The sequence below is a fragment of the Mercenaria mercenaria genome, chromosome 5 (genome assembly GCF_021730395.1).
Source record: "Mercenaria mercenaria strain notata chromosome 5, MADL_Memer_1, whole genome shotgun sequence".
Classification (NCBI taxonomy): Eukaryota; Metazoa; Mollusca; class Bivalvia; order Venerida; family Veneridae; genus Mercenaria; species Mercenaria mercenaria.
In genome coordinates this window covers 76917717-76936428 of record NC_069365.1, presented here as the reverse complement: position 1 = coordinate 76936428, position 18712 = coordinate 76917717, and the positions used below count along the sequence as shown (strand labels likewise).

Genomic DNA, 18712 nt, shown 5'->3' with positions numbered 1-18712 from the left:
ACAACATGATTGATGATTTCTATTGTTGTGTGTCAATTTGTTTATGTAATTTGGCATGAACTTTGATAACGGTTTTAGAACTATTTGACCTACAACATTTAAACTTAAGGAGGTAGGTTACCTTGTTGCCAGGGGAAATTCAAATTAGTTGAACCGCAGTGATTTTTTTGTATTTCGTGTAATTTAATGTTTTAACTGCTACAATCTCATTTCCGTTTATCTCTGTCCCTTCAAGTACAATTTTTATCCAGGTTTGAAGTACATGACCCTCTTAAGGTATTTTATATAGAAAGAAGAAGAAAAATACGGATATTTAACACTTTTCAGTGTATTTTGGTTTCATTGTTATCCGTAGAAGTCTGCATAATTAATAGTTTTACTAGTATGCGCATAAGCTTTCTAATAAAAGCTTAAAATGTATATGTCGCGGGGCTCGTGTTTCCATGGTAACGCATTTTCTGTCATTTTTCAACAATTATGTATGAAAACGGGTTTTTCGACGGCTTCAGTGCCATTCTGTTATTGACCAACATGGAATATTTGGGTAATATGATTAGCAAAATACCAAGAACTTTACATGGTACTATGTTTTTCTTAAAGTTTAGAGTAACCATGGCAACAGAGATGTTTAAAATAGCTTATATGTTGCTTTTTATCGTAATTTCTTATAAAAAATATTATATAAAATTATCTTTCTTGTTAATGTAGCTTTAAAACATCTTATTTCTAACGTTAGTAATATTTTCGTATGAATTGCAGTTAATTTAACAAATTTCACAGCTTAAAATACTTACAGCAGTGCCCGTCGTCTGACATTTTTATTGAAAAATCGTTCTGCATGCTGCTATTATTCTCATGGATATTGTTGAAATGAAAATAAAAAGCCGAAGCTGTGTTCCTTAAATAGACCAGTGTCAACGCTTTTGAATTTTACAATTAGACATATAGGTCGCGGGCTTCGTTTCCATGGTAACATCAATTTAATTCAAGACACCACAATTTTATACTGAAATTTGAACAATTTTAGAGCTTAGTTTTAGTATTTAAGTAACAAATTATTTACAGAAACTGGGAATTAGGTATAACAAATCAAACTGCCCAATTTTTATTTGTAAATGACCGTAATAAGTTACCTTTCAGCCATCTATATTCCCAATCAAATCAGTTACCATCATCCATTTTCTTACATTCCGCATAACATTTCAATATAGTTACATAAAAGAAGCAAAATGTTGATCATTTTTTCAGAGCAAAACACTAATAAAAAGTGTTTCAGCAAATAATGGTCGTTTAAAAATAGTTCAAATAAAGAAAAAGCACAGAATAACGTACTTTCAAAATAAAAGCTATTAATTTTGCGCGGTAACTGACACGTAACGTCATGACGTCAATGACGTCATTTTAAGGCAACAATGTTTTGAAGCGTTTCTGCGGCAATTCATTCATTATTTCTGCATTATTAAACCATTAAACATAAGATCGGAGGCAGGTTCAAGAGTTATTTCCAGAAGAATGGATATACAAACACATTTAGTTTGTCGTAAACGTCGTCGTAAATCGTCACGTTAGCTTCCGGTTGGACATGCGCACTTACAAATATCAAGGTAACCTACCTCCTTAATAGCATAGTTTGGATTATAAAGTAGATGGCCCTGATTTTAGGGTCCGTTTCCGCTCATTAACTTGAGAACCACTTGATCCATCATTTTCAAACCTGGTGGCATGAGTGGGATTATGAAGCAGATTACTATGATTGATATGTATACGCCCGAAGGAACGTATTATGTTAACCTCCCTGTGTCCGTCTTTTCGCTAGCAATTTCGTGTCCGCTCTGTAACTCTTGAACCCCTTGAAGGATTTCAAAGAAATTTGACACAAATGTTCACTACACCAAGATGACGTGCAGAGCGCATGTTTGAAAGTCACACTTAGGAGTCAAAAGTCATATCAGTTTGTTTCGTGTCCGCTCATTAACTTTTGAACTGCTAGAAGGATATCAAAGAAACTTGGCACAAATGTTCAACACACCGAGACGACGTGCAAGGCGCATGTTTTAGTTGACTCGCTTCAAGGTCAAGGTCAATGTCATTTTTGGGGTCAAAGGTCATATGTGACTTTGCTTTATGTATATTACTTTACATTGTAGTGCTCTTGTTTTTATTTGGCAAATCCCTTTTTTGTAGACTTACATTTTTTTTAATTACTCCCCTTTCATGCTGCTATAAATAGCTGCTTTTAAGCTTTTTATAATTGGCCGTAGGGAAAAACCGAGACCACTTTTCTGTGGTACAACATGGATGGTACCTCAATTTTTAGGTGTATTTTGATATTTGACATACCTGTACCTGGTGAGGATTGTTGAGGACTTTTTTGGAATTTCTTCCCTCTGTTGTTCCTGTCCTTAGGGCTTCATCAGTAAAGTTCTTTAGATTTTGCTCCCATCCTTTGATGTAATCCTTCGTGCGTATCTTGTCCCGCTTGGCGGAGCTCTTATTTGAGGGTTAGTATTTAAAGGTCGAAGTAATTACGGAGCTGAAAAATGAGACTACCTACCTGGGGGAAAACGTGTATTTTTAGCTTCACAGCTTCACCCTCTCAGCAGTACTTTAAATGGACCAAGATTATGTGCAATATGGGAGGCCCATAAATAACCAAAGAGTATCACAATTTTTCTTTAAAATTCCTAAAGAAAGAGTAACAGACAAATCAATATGTTTCCTTCCCCAGTGAACTAAAAGTTATACGAAAGGGTTCATATTTTAAAAACTGTAATACACTTTAAAACCTTTCAAAGAAAGAGCTGCATGTTTTTATGTAATTTCCTTCATAAATATAGGAATTGAGTCACATCAAACATTTCACAATGTTGTGAATTTCTGTTCTGAGAAAAGGAAGAAAATGTATAATATGAACTAAATCGTTAGGCTCCAGCTTCATCAAAACAGATAAGGGAAGATTTCTCGGATGCACAGAGCACTCCAAATACAGCCAATAAGCCTTTAATCACAAACTAGGCCCACAACAAATAGAAACTGTGACGGAAGATATTGAGATATTGTAAACGAGTCAAAAAGTCCAACAACAAGTACATTTAATTATATTCAAAATTCAGAAAGTGCGAGGGGGTGCGGTAAGGGGTAAATAAAAAGGCAGGGTGTTTGGGAAAACTGGAAAAGGAAGGATGAATGTTCGACAGGGAAAACCACATTTCTAAAATGCAGTCTTCCAACACCGTTAAATACAGCAGATCAGACACGCACGTACACGAGATAAACACACACAACTACCATACACAACTAAACAAACAGACAAGTGTAGACACGAACACGTTTGTCAGCGTTCAACAAGTTGAAACTTGACTCATTATTAAATACTATGTTCTGAGAACGCTGACCGCGATGGTTGCGGACCCACACTATGCGTTGTTGACGATGTCGTAGCGTATGAACTAGACCGAAGTATTGCCTGTGGCAGATAATTTCCCGTTCTCTAAACAGATTTCTAACGGTATGTCGACTTACAGGCCGTCCACGGTTACCTACAACTAATGGTGACGTGGGTTCAGCCGTCACAAATCTGTCACGCAAATGGCGTTGACTTATGTAATTGTCCTGCCGTACACCCTACTGTCTACCCAAACGATACATATTGAAAAGCTCCCCGTGTCTCTGACACGACGAGTTAGACGCAGTATTGTCAAACGAGATTCGTTAAAACGTCTTGCGACTTGTTTTCGCGTTCGTTGACATTCGAGCATGGCCAAACTATTACCCCTCTCTTCGAAATGTAGCCTCGGCATTATCAAAAAATCTCTGAAAATAGGTCGTATGTTCTCTAATGCATGCACCTGTTCGCTCAATAAAACTACTTGGTTGACACACACGGGCTGCACGAGGAAATCATGAGCAGGTACATGAATTTAACAATGAGCTGAATAAAATCGTACGAGTTTTGGTTGGTTGTGTTTGTCGGTCAGAGTACATGCACATTTCTGACATTGCCCAACAAATTTAAACCATGTTACGAATATAGCGCCAACATTCGATGAGGCGTTTCTTTATCTCGTCAGTATATTTTAGTATTAGTAATTAAAACTTGTATTATTTATCATAACAGGCACCGTAAGATGCCCAGAATTGCTCACAATTGGCATTATATTGCGAAATAAAATAATGCTGTTACGTCCGTTTATAAAAACATTGCATTTAGTACAAATTTAAGTACTACTTCACCTGTATTAAACAGTGAAAGCAAAGACGGGAAGTAATCAAGAAAATGGATTCAAAAATACCTTCAAATACGCTAATCAAATAAGCTATGACAGATATCTTAGACAACAATTACCAGAAATAGGACATATCAAAAAATCATTATTATACTCTTGAACAGTTTTCGTGAACAGAAATGTAGTAACAAATGTAAACATAATCCATACCTGAGAATTTTATTAGTTGTTTAAAAAATAAAGGACATTTGAGAAGGTAAGCTATACACACGTTTAATTTTTTTTCTCGTAACACTAATCTGGGCCTCAATTACTTTTCTATTTTGAGTATTTGGTTAGCTGTAAAGTTTGACAAAATAAGACATATTTCAGTAAATAGATAAGCATTCAGTTAAATGTTACATTGTGCACTTGCTAATCGTTTATAAACTTCATATTTATCATATTTTCGTTGTGATAACCAACTTCGAAAATGTGCTTGTTTTGATTTTTTTACACTTCGCGTTTACTGTTGCAAATAATTACAAATGGATCTTAATTCAACATATTTTTGAAGTAATGGGAAGGGATGTATACATAAAACATTTGTGTATTGTTATTAAACATCGCTATTCTCCTTAAATGTCCTATACAAATTCTAATTTATGAACCTCACAGTACAGTTAGACAACAACTTTGGTGCTGTCAACTTGTCAGTCCTTTAAAATGGCACGAACTATTGATAAATCCAGACAAAAATGTTTTAGTTCAATGTTTCAAAGACATTTTGTAAAATGTACGTGCTTTGAAATCAACTGGGAAATCTCTTGTCAAAATAGCCATCTTGCATTCCTTCATTTACTGTAATCAAACATTTTTAAGTATCTTCATAAATTAGTTAAAATATGCATTAACGGAACTAAAAACGGCATAATTCATTTAACAATATCATTGCACCAACATGTTTCCTACAACAGAATTTCTAACGAATATGTGCAAATGTTCCTAAACTGAGGGACACCATAACAGTGTTGTTCTTATATATTATCTTATGTTTCCAATTGTATAATGCACTTAAAATTATATTCTAACACAACCAGCAAATAACCTACATACATGCAGAGCAAAATCTATCTCGGGTTATTCTGCAATAACACACGCGCGTGCAATCCGATTCAGGTGCGTAGCACGGTCGTAAAAAGTAGTTACCATTTTATTCTAACACTGTTGATACTAGTATGTCGTGTTAGAATCGAAATAACAAGTTCCCAAGTGTGATTTATCGAAGAATAACCCGAGTTGTTCGTTCTTATGCGAAACAATATATCACTCAGGCCTACGGCCTTCGTGAAATATTCTTACGCAGAAGAACTCAAAACGCGGGTTATTCTACAAAAAACACGAGTGGGAACTTATTATTTCCTAAATATATTGGGCAAAAGATCTTTTCTTCCAAATTTTTGATTGCTGTGATCAAACTGATGTTGTATCTTTGGAAACCGCTGTTTGCTTCAGCTTTGAAAAAGAATTCCCAAAGGAAGAACATACCCTTTGTCTGCAATCAAAGTTAGAGCATTATAAGAAAATAAAATCATTCTGCTGAAATCTATACGAAGCAAGTTTAATTTCATATCATTATGCATACAATCTTTACTAGGGAACGAAGTCTACAGAAGAATACAGAAAAGAAAACGAAGAGTATGAAGAGGAAATTCAGAAAATAAAGAACGACGTAACACGCATAGAGATACAAGATTTAATGGAAGAACTCAAAGAACAATACAAACAGGTACTTTTAACTCAGATGATCTTATTAAAACAATGTCAGGCTTACACTTTGATTTAATTTATACCAATATAATTAACACGCCCAGTTAGCTCAATAGAGAGAGCGAAATCCACTTCGGGGTCTTAAGTTCGATCCTTGGGCGATGTGTATGTGGCGATTCAATAGAAGACATTTTGTCTGAAATCATTCGTACTCTCCATTTGATTTATTAGGGGAAGTTCACAGTTACTTGCGGAGAACTGGCTTGTACTGGTAAAGAATCCGGGAACACTGATTAGGTTGATTTCCCGCTGTTGCATAACTGAAATACTGTAAGAGCGAAAGACGGCGTTAAACCCAAACAAAACAACAAACAAATATAATTAGCGCACATTGTAACAGACTTTTAGTTTCCTTGAATGCTGTAGATGTTTTGCATGAACGAACATTTTTAGTCTTTCATATGACAATTTCTCAACATAATCATAACTAGTACGAGGATTGTTCAAATAAGAATGCATTTAGAATGTTATCTCGCTCAGTAATGCGAAAATCACAAGGAAATTAAGATTATTGGGTAGATAAATGTTAGCTTTACATTGATACCACAACCATTAAAATCCGTTCACTTAAGCTGTGTCTATCGCTCGCTAAACATTGCCTACTCGTGTATACTTATACAAAAATGGTTGGAAGAAGGTAAGCGCACGCCGTTGAAATACAGTCCTATATTAAGAATCGTTGTATTCTTGGCATAGGGTGTAAAGACATTTTTGATGAAATATGTTCTGTTTATGGGCATAATGAGATGTCTTTTTCGACAGTTTTTCGTTGGTTTAAGAAATTCAAATGTGGGTTAGTTTCAACATAAGATGCACCACATGGCCGTCGGCCGAAAAGAGCAACGTCTGCTAAGATGGTTGCTAGAGTGAAAGAAATAATTGCTACTGATGCAAGATACACCGCTAGGCAAATAGCTAGTATAGTTGGCATCTTATTAGGAGCAACTCATACAATTCTGATACGTAATTTGAAAATGAGAAAGATCTGTGCTAGATGGATTCCCCATTTGTTGACAGATGAGCAGAAAAAGGCACGCGTGCAGTGCGCAAAATTGTTGCTGAAACAGTTTCAAAATTACAGTGAACGGTCTTTTGCAAATGTCGTCACTGGTGACGAGACATGGGCTCAATTTTTTTAGCCCAAACAAAAGATTCAGAACAAAATATGGGCAACAAAGTCTGGCAAAAGACCATGCATTGTAAAGCGGACCATGAGTGTCAAGATGTAAGCCATATTCTTCACAACTCAGGGTCCTGCTTTTCAGGTTGCTGTACCTAAAGGCAAATCCGTAAATGCGAAGTTTTACAAGACTAAAGTTCTTCGAAAACTGAAGAAATATTTCAAAACTCGAAGACCCGCAAATGGTTTGGCCAATGTCAGATTGCTACATGACAATGCGTCATCGCACAAGGCGTCTATTGCACAAGACTTTCTGAAGCAGGAAAAGGTTGTTGTGATCCCTCACCCTCCTTATTCGCCTGACCTTGCCCCGTGTGACTCTTTTTGTTCTCAAGGCTCAAAAAATACCTTTCTGGTCGAAAATTTGTGCAGCGCAAACACCTCGGTTCTGCAATATTCCAGTGTCTTCATAGTATACCTAGAAAAGACTATGAAAATGCCTTCAAGGATTGGATTAGAAGACTGAAACTTTGCATATCTGTTGGAAGTGTATACTTCGAGGGGACCAAATAAAATTTTCATTGAAATTTATCAAGGATGCATTATTATGTGCTTAGATGCGTTCATATTTGAACAATCCTCGTAATTACAAAGTAGCAAACTTATGCTATTTTAGGCATTAAAACGTAACAGTCAAATGTGTTGATTGGATTGTGTTCATAATGTAAATTTCTTTTACCTTACCGTTACGAAAGGAACCTCAGCTACTCTCTTCTGCGTCGGCGTTTCTCAACAAAACCATACCTCAGTTATAAAGTTATTACTCATCTTAACTCAATGAAACTTCATACATACCTCTCCAGCGATAAATAACTAATTGTTCCTAGCGTCTTGCCTTAGTTTGGCGAAATAATGTTTGGTACTTATCTGTTACTCTTTTTTCACCAATATTTCTTTCGCAATTGTCATTGAATATTGCCTCAGTATAACGACCGCCCTCTAACATTACTCCGTATCCGCCTCCACCCTTCGAAAGCAATGCGTTTTATTGTGCCCCCCCCCCCCCCATGAGTGGTGGGGGCATATAGATTTGGTCTTGTCCGTTCGTGCGTCCGAAGTTCGTGACTAGCCTAGTTCAAAAAGTATTTGATATAAATTTATGAAACCTTGCATGAGTCTTTATCATGATATGAACTTGCGCACCTCCTATTTTTCGTCTGGCTCTACCCCCTATTTCCAGAGTGATGGCCCCTGAAATAGTCAAAAATGCACATTTTCGCCTTGTGACACACCTAGCTCAAAACGTATTTGATATAGATTCATGAAACCTTGCATGAGTCTAAATCATGATATGAACTTGCGCACCTCCTACTTTTCATGTGGGGTCCGCACCCTGTTTCCAGAGTTATGGCTCCTGAAACAGTAAAAAATGCATATTTTCGCCTTGTGACGCGCCTAGCTGTAAAAGCATTACATATAAATCTATTAAACCTTGCATAAGTACTGATAATGATATGAACTTTTGCAACTCCTAATGTTTGTCTGCGTCCGCCCCCTATTTTCATAGTAATGCCCCATGAAATAGTCAATAATGCACATTTTCACATTGTGACGCACCTAGCTGAAAAAGTATATGATACAAATAGATGAAAACTTGCATGAGTTTTTATCATGATATAAACTTGCACACCTCTTATTTGTTTGCTGGCTCCATCCCTTATTTTTAAAGTTATGGCCCCTGAAATAGTAAAAAAATGCACATTTTCACCTAATTATGTGCTTACCTCAGAAAGTATATGATGTAAATTCATGAAACCTTGCTTGAGTCTTTATCATGAAGTGACCTTGTACACAATTGAGAATCTAAGCGCTTATGGCCCTTGATATAGCCAAAATATTGGATTTTTGTTTATGATGCTCTTAGCTCAAAAAGTATGGCCTAGAATAATGAATCCTTTTCATTCTGTTGAGGCTATACCCCGTAAAGACTGCAAACATTTGAATTAGTGTCCCTTATTTGTGACGAATGTACCAGTAGGGGCACATCCTGTGTCCTACAGACACATTCTAGTTGTGTTTCATGATGTATCTTTTCTTCGGATCCCGTCCTCCGGAACATTACTTCCACCTGTTCCCCGACCCTCCCGTAATATAAAGATTTTTACTTTTAGTAACTTGTGTTTCGTGATATTTTCTTTAAATATTTCGCTACAACCCCACCCAAACAACCTCCCATCCCACTGCGCTGCCCCGCCCATACTTTTTGTCATGTTTTACTTTTAGTAACTTCAGTAACTTAAGTCTCTTACTAATAGGATAAACTCAATATTCTACTTTGATATTTTTTTATTTTGTATTTCATCTTTATTGCCTTTCTTAGTACTGTTTCTAACTGAAACAATCCCATCCAACAAAATTAATATTCCCCCTAAAAATGACATTCGTTCAAAATGTGATTTGTTAAACAAAAAAAATCAATCAAAAAATGTCTGAAATGACTAAGACAATATGACATCAATCATCACAGTTTTGACAAGATACAATGTAAAGAAGTTTTGTATTCATGCGTTCTTTGAACTTCTCCAGGATACTTCGCTGTATATAAGCTAGATAATACAAATGTAAACTGTCTTTGAAATATTATTTTAAACACATTTCAAACCATAAAATTGTACGAAACATGAAATTACTATGTATGTAAGAGGGTTCGAACTGAGAAAAAGTGGTTGCACTTATTATCCATGAAAACTAATGGAAAACTTACCGATGATAATTTAAAAAGTGTTAACAAAGTAACATTGATTAAGTCGATCCGTTAGCACATTAATGAACCTTTATTTATCTTTTTGGGGTATTTTTTTCGTATTTCAACAGTGTTATATCAATGACGAATCTCATAGCAACTTAAGGTACATTCTATAGCCAAAATGTCGACATTATAATGCTTATCTTTACAACCATTTTGCGATTTTTTACTGAAGAGTTACACATTTGGACGAATAAAAAGTCTATTAAAAATAATTAAGCTGTCTTTGAACTATATATCTGGAAACTTTTACTTGAAAATCTTGACAGACGACAGAAAAACATATTTTTAGGAGGTCATGTTTTCTTTTCAAAATCGACAGCTACTACACGCAAGCAGTATTCTGTCTAACATTGTGACCAACACTTACCTAGATAAAATAGCTTCTTCCTGCGAAAAATCAATTTTTAAATAATTTTGATAATTTAAAAAATGACCTGTAAGATTCAGATATTTTTTATTTCCTCTTTTTTCATGCGGACATGATCATTTTAATATTGATTCGAGATACACATCTTTATTTATGACAAAAATCCATAATATGATTACAAGGGCAATACCCATAAAAGACAGATGTGTCAATTTTACTTTAGAAACGGTTGCGGTCACAAAGTAATTGACAGAATAAAATGTAAATTTCAGCATATTTGTTTTCGCACAAAAATGTGTTCGCGCGTAGAAATGTGATCAGGCTGAGCATGTGGCTTTATGGGTTACATAATTTTCGGCGCTTAACGTAACACAAGTTAATGGACAGGATTCCCAAACATTAAATTTATACTTAAATCTACCTGTGATACAGAATGCCTTTGAATATAAATCACAATAGTGTCGCATATGGAAGTAACTGGAGTAATTTTGAACTATTTCCTTCGGATGTTTATATGGCTGTGCTTTGAAAAGGCATCCCATGTGTTTACATATTTTGTGGTCGAGTTGATCTGGTATTAATGACGGTAAGTGCAATATAGATTTATATATAAATATTTTGCAGCGAGTTCAAAACAAGTTTGATAATCAGTCGTTTGTATTTCAAGATCTAGAAACAATTTGCCCAGTCATAACCATTTAAACGGGTGGAGAACATAGCATATGCTTGTTTGCGTGTATCACTGTCACCAGAGTTTATCATAAGATGCAGAATTAACGCATTGTTTCATAGATGGTAAATTGATCAGATTGGGTAATTGTCATAACAAAAAAACAACAACAACAAAAAACAAACGTTGATGAAATTTTGCATTCTTTGCATAATTTGAAACTTAGAAAGAATGCATGAAACATGTATGATTGGACGTGAGGCTGAATCATCCGGTAGCTATGAATAAAAAAGACATGAAGATTTCTTAAGTAAAGTTAGCGTGCATTTTATTCGTTTTTGTGGGTTTCAGATGAATGAATACCTGGACCATGGAAATAATGTAATTTGTAAACTGTTAGAACCTGTGCTCGTTGCGCACATTTCTTATTCAACAGGAATGCATAATGGCGACCAACAGTACAGATAGGTTAATGTCAATATTCTTTATAGAATTTACAATATTTTTGTTTGAAAATAGAAACGTTGTCTGTAAGTAACACAAAGAAAGGATACCTCTGCATAGCTGACAAGGCCAAGGGTCTGAACAAAGCATGATAATGCACTACAATATCAACAAATTTATACAAGTTGAATGACAATAACATATATTACACCAGATTTAATTAATAAATAGTATAATAATTAATAGTTTTCTCATACTGTACTTTGTAAGTTGAGCAAAAGAAATAATGGGACATTGAATGCTATAATTACCAAGAAAAAGACATGGTTACACACCATTTTTAGCTCGACTATACGAAGTATAAGGAGAGCTATCCTTCTCGACCTGGCGTCGGCGTCGGCGTTTTTCAGCGTCCCACCTTTGTAAAAGATTTTTTACACTTTCTCTTTTTTCAACTTATCTCTGTAATTACTTGATGGATTTGATTCAGACTTGAAATAGTTATTCCTCATCATCACCCACATCATTCGACATAAGGGCCATAACTCTGGCACCAATATTTCATGATTTATTCACTCTTTTTACTTAGATTTTCAGGTTAAAGTTTTGATGCACTTTCACTCTATCTCTGTTATTACTTGATGGATTTGATAAAAACTTTAAATAGTTGTTCAACATCATCACCCACATCATATGACAAAAGGTGCATAACTCTGGCAAAATATTTTCGTGAATTATTCCCCTTGTTACTTAGAATTTCAGGTTAAAGTTTTGATGCACTTTCACTCTACCTCCGTAATTCCTGAATGTTTTATTCAAACTTAAAATAATTGTTCAACATCATTATCCACATCATATGACACAAGGTGCATAATTCTGGCACCAATATTTCATGTTTTATTCACCCTTTTTACTTAGAATTTCAAGTTAAAGTTTTGATGCACTTTCACTCTGTCTCTGTTATTACTGAATGGATTTGATTCAAACCTGAAATATTTGTTTAAAAACATCATCAACTACACCAATTGGCACCAAGGTGCATCACTCTGGCACCAGTTTTCATGAATAATTTCCGCTTTTTTACTTAGAATTTCAGGTTAAAGTTTTGATGCACTTTCACTCTATCTCTTGTTTTTACTGATGCAAACTTAAAAAAATTGTTCAACATCATCATCCAATTCATATGACACAAGGTGCATAACCCTGGCATCAAGTTTTCATTAATTATGCCCCCTTTTACTTTGAACTTAAGGCTTATTTTGATGCATTTTCAGTATATCTCAGTTATTATGAAATGCATTTGATTCAGACTCGAAGTGGTTGTTCAACACCATCACCCACATCATATGACACAAGATGCGTAACTCTTGCACCAATATTTAATGAATTATGCCCCCTTTTTGCTTAGAATATACTTATATAGTATTATACTTGTATAGTGTTTTAATACACTTTATCTTTACCTCCTTTATTACTTAATATTTTTACACAGACTCAGGCTATTGTGCAATATCTTCATCCACAAATGGAGTCATTAAACACTTCAGTGACAGCTCCAGTTTCCTCAGATTTGCCCAGTTTCACTATCCAGCATCGAAATAGTCGAGCACGCTGTCTCCTGTGACAGCTCTTGTTATACAAGTAGGCGTTTGTGTTTTAAAAATCAATATGACATTTATCATTTATTCTAACACGATCCGATTAAGTTTTCTGTTAAACAAAGAAGGCTGAAAACAGTGAATTATTATACAACAATTCACTGTTCTGACGTCACAATTATTACGTCATAGCGTCAAACGGCATATAGCGGCGCGCTGGAAAAGAAACCAGTTGAAAACGGGCAAATATTTAACGAACGCCGTCAAGGATCTACTTTAAAGTCCTTGATAACGTGTTAGAATCAAAATAATATATCTCATTTAGTGATTTGGTCTTGAATAAAATCATTGTTTGCCGTTCAGATGCGTATTATTATATCACTCGGGCTGCGCCCTCGTGATATCCTTCACATCTGAACTCCAAACAATGATTTATTCAGGGACAAATCACTAAATGAGATATATTATTTCTTAATTAAACGAACTATAACAATTGACTTTAGATTTATGTATTTCTCAAAAATGTTTTCAATATAAAGTATCAGGTATTGAATTTTAAAGAGAAAACACAAAGTGAAAGTAAAATTTATGTATATATTAATGTGCATGTTGGTCTTTTATTTCAGTTACAGAATGATATGGTGAATAAAAAACGCTTATTACAGCCTTATGGACCTTTGGCTAGACCATGAACAGTAGACATCAAAATGGTACAGGATAGTTTAGTGCTGTTTTTTTAAAATAATTTCGTGTATAAACTAAGTATTAGTTTAAATGAAATTTGGTACACAACATCAGCATGAAGCGGACATGCACATATTGACAGGACTATCAAATTTGATTATTTGTTTCTTCAGTTTATATGCCATTTGTTTTTAAACTTTTATACCATAGCTACCTTGATACCTCGTGCATTAAAACTACTCCTGCAGATTCTATAAGGATCATGGTATACTTCAAGGCCAGGCAACAACAGACATACACATATACTATAGTGAATTTAACATCTGGTGACACTTTCCTAAAGTTATGCCCCTTTTTGACTTTGAATAATCGTGTATATACTAAGCATTAGTTTAAATGAAACTTGGTACACAACATCAGCATAAAGTGGGCATGCACATATTGTAAAGACTATCAAAACGGATTATTTGTTTCTTCATATGCCATTTTTTTATTTTTAAACTCTTACATCACAGCTACCTTGATACTTGTGCATTAAAACTCCTGCTGCAGATTCTATGCGGATCATGGTATACTTCCTACTATAGTGAATTTTACATCTGACGACCCTTTCCTAAAGTTATGCCCCTTTTGGACTTTGAATTAAATACTACAGTTTCTTTTGTCCTTCGTGTGCTCAGCTCCTCACCCACTTTTTTATCCAATACCTTTAAAATCTTGTTATGCATCTTAACCATAAATTTCAGGGCCTTTATTTTAGGGGTGTTATGACCCCTTTTAAGATATAACAATTATATTTGTATTAAATGTACTCCTTTCCTGCTACAATTTTCATACTGTGTCAAAATGGAAATGTAAGTTGATATAAAATTATCAGCATAAAGCAGGCATGCACATATTGCCAGACTTCCATTTCAGGTTATTTTTTCGAGTTATGCCCTTTACTTTAAAATATCACAAATACACGTGTACGTTGTGTAGGCCTACTCACAGTTTCAAACAGTTCAAAACAAATTTAGTATACATTATCGGCATGAAGTAATCATGTGCATAGTGTTAGTTAGAAATGTAGATTTATGAAGACATATAGACAAATATGTTTCATCTGTAAAAATTCATAGGTCTTAGTCTTTACTACTTGAGTTTTACCACTTCTTTATAAAGTTTTGACATTTTCTTAATAATATCTGTCAGACTGATATTGTTATTATTCTAGGATATAACATTTTAAACTTTGAATTCTAAAATTTGTGGCTTTTATTAACGAATGAAACATGTATGATTTATACTAGTGTAAAAACGACTTTTTTTTTCATTTCAGATGCTCATCCAAAGGGCCACAAGTGAAGCATCGGTCAACAAAAAAGATCGTGCAGAATGTACAATCATATTTCCAGAATCAGAGAAATAGAAATATCAAGTATTAGGGAGAAAGAAAAATATATACATCATGCAGGAAGAACTTGCCTATATTTCGATCATTTCGATCTTCTCAGATCGTTCAGCACGACTTTATGTCGTGTTACTGGTACTGTTTAGTTTCTCAGCATTAACTTTTCGGCCTGAGTGGTTCCAATTCACCCGCATTCATAGCTTAGGGTATTGTATAATCACCCCTTGGATATGGTGCCTGCTTTTTGATGTTGTCTTTTAGCAGTTCCAGCGATATACAGGCTCCATAACCCCAGATCTCCTTTCTAAATTTCTGATTGTTTAGTTCTGCCCATTGTTTTCTCGTTTAAGGCAAACACATTATTTTAACTGGGGACCATACGCCGCTTTTCATAGAATTACACACTAGTGTAGCATTGAAAGTTCAATGTTCACCGCCGTATGAACACATCTGCGGATGTCTCCAATTTTTTTTGTACTTTTAGCATGTGTAAATGTTGAGTTCTGCTCAACCCGTGGGTTGGGGGCGTGGACGGTAGCATGCATTTCCACAACCGTCCATGAACAGACTCAATCAAAACGAGCTTGCAACATTTTCGTTTTCGATGTGTTGAGCGACCTGTGGAGTTTCCGCTTTCTAAATTCTATTAGATTACTTTGCAAAATACATTGAAAAATCACATTTACCAATTGCATAATGCATACGGAAGTTAAGAAAGGTGTACTCTTCTCGAATATGTTTGTCCAGACAATATTGCAACAACATTGTTTTTTTTTTTGTTGTTTTTATTTGTTTGTTGGTGTTTTTTGTTGTTGTTGTTTTTTCAATTTTCTGAGCATTATTCTACATTAAAATTGTACCATGGCTGCATGGCTATGGCTAAACAAATGTTTTATGATATTTTCAGACACACATTGGGGGAATCAGAGAAGAAATATCAAGAAATAGGGAAAAAGAAATATTTGTCATGCATGAAGAACCCGCTTTATATTAATTTACAAAATCCTTTGAAACCTCAAAGTGGTTAATGACATTATGTATATGAAAGTTTAAAAACGTTTGTTTTTTTATTAATCATCTACTGGCACATTTTTTTTCAATTCTCTGAGCATAGTTTTAGATGAGAATCTAGTCTTGTTTTAAGTCTTTCGTACCTGTTTTATAAAAAAAACGTTTTATGATATTTCAATGTAATTGGTCAAAATGTAATTTTTTGTGGTGTGGAAAGTGAGATTCAAATGTTTTACACATTGTCAGTAATTTTTCCATGATTGAATGATTTTTCAAATTACATGGCACAGTTACTATGTTTCCTTTTTTTTTCTCTTTTATTTTTCAATCATAAATACAAACATACAAATCGTTTATATTTCAAATTACACTCAAACACAATAATACAACTAGATTTACATGTTTATATCTAAGAGATTTAAATAAAAGTTAACGAGTTTAGAAGTGAAAGGACAGTGGGAAAGATAATAATCATTCAGGCAAGAATGGAAGGATGAGAAGGGAGAGTGAGAAGAGTAAGAGTTGAGTTATGTCACTTGGAATCATGATCCTAAAAGGCATAAGGAAGGATATTTTTAAAGGATAGTGTTGTTCGTTTCCTGTTTTTCATAATTGATAATTTGGTACTGTATTGTATAGCTGAGAGGCTTGGCTTATTTCAATATTAGTCCACTTCAGTAAAATTTAACCATTTTTCTTCATATTTATGGAGCCTGTCATTAATCATTGCTATTTCTTTTTCAATTCTAATTCTCTGCTTGAAAAATGTAAAAAAGTTATCAAAAGAAGGAACATTTTTTGTATATTTCATTTTAAAGATAAAAAATTTACCAAGAATAATGATAAAGTTTAGGATATCTTCTTTATCTGTGTTACCTATGTAACCAAAACAAACATTCTTTATATTTAGTTTTAACTCATTGTATCCCTTATTTTCCAGAAAGACTTGTAGTCTGTTCCAGAAAATTTGTACCTTTGGACATTCCCAAATTAAATGTTCTATACTCTCATTACTCATGCAACAGAAATCACATAAATTACTTTGAGACAATTTACATTTATAAAGATATTTGTTTGTTGGGAGCAAGCGCATTAACAGTTTATATTGAAAACTTCTAAGATTGTTATCTATTGTGGCTTTGAATGGGTTACTAAAAACTTTTTTCCAATCAATTTCCTTATCATCAAGAATGTTTTCCCATTTGAATATAGCTGTTGGTTTTTCATATGTTTTCTTACTCATTAAAAGTTTATAAAAAAACTTGTTTGGGGTTTTACTTGATTTCAGTTTCTCAATAAGGTGGTTGGTTTTGCTTCCATAAAGAAATTGCATTGAAATAAGGTCTTTAAGATTTTTCGGAATTGCTGATACTAACTGATGATATTTCAAAAAGTCAGTCTCATTCAGATCAAGTATTTGTTTTGCGTCTTCAAATTGATACCATGTATTTGTTCTAAAATCAAAAAGTTGATCAATGAATTGTATACCTTTTTCATGCCATCTTGTCCAGTAGATTACATTATTTCCAAGTTTAATTTCACTATTGTTCCATATTATATGTTTTTGTAATTCATTGTTTTCAGCATAATAACTGTTTATTAAAAACCATGAAACAAGTACATCTTTCAAAAAGGGTGACCTGTGCATATTCTTGATACATCTTTCTGGTTCATATTGCATTGTAGAATGAAAGTATTACCAACCCTGTTAAGTATGTTTCCATAAAAGACTTTCCAGTAACCATTATTTTCATTCGAAATTATGCGCTTTACCCAACATGCTTTAATAGAAGTTAGGAATGTATTAATATCTGTTAACTTAAGGCCTCCTAAACTGTAATTACTGAAGAGAGTGTTTCTTTTGATTTTATCATTTTTTCCATCCCATAAGAACTTAAAAATTTTTGTTGTTATATCTTTGACAATACTTTCTGGTGGATTTTCAAGTACTGTGAAGGGATATATAAGTTTAGGTAAAGCAAATGTTTTGATTACTGTTACCTTTCCCATCAGAGTAAGTTTTCTGTGCTGCCATTGTTTTAAACAATTTGTAAATTCCTGTAATTTTGGTTCTAAATTAAGTTCAGTATTGCGTTTTAAATCTGTATGAAAAGTTATACCAAGGGTTCTTGCTTGTTTTGATGTCCAAGTAAAATTCATATTTTCTGCATAGTTCAATTTAATGTTTTTAAGGGTTCCCAATTTTAATACTATAGATTTTGATGTATTTAATGCTAATCCAGATATTTAACAAATTCATTGATAACTTTTATCAGTTTTTCAAAGGAAGTTTTTTCTCCATTATTTATATATGTAGCATCATCTGCAAAAAGGGTTTGTTTTATCTCTGTATTATTTATTTTTATTCCTTTAATTTCTGTGTCTCTCGCTACTTCATTTGTAAGAAGTTGAATACATATTATGAATAAGGACGAAGATAAAGGGCATCCTTGTCTTACACCATGTTTTATAGGGAAATTTTCTGTCAGATATCCGTTATTTATCATAATACTGCTTATATTTTTATAGAAGAGTTTTACCCAGTCTATAAGTGATGGACCAAAATTAAAATAGTTGAAAC

At 34.0% G+C, this 18712-nt stretch overlaps 1 protein-coding gene across 1 annotated transcript in view; it reads left to right on the top strand.

The window, feature by feature from the left end:
* LOC128557158 (uncharacterized) overlaps nt 1–18712 on the top strand; it is a 252569-nt gene that overhangs the window by 121639 nt on the left and 112218 nt on the right. The window contains exon 4 of the mRNA XM_053544035.1: nt 5863–5994. Within this exon, the coding sequence (XP_053400010.1) occupies nt 5863–5994 (132 nt within the window). The remainder of the gene's footprint in view (nt 1–5862; nt 5995–18712) is intronic.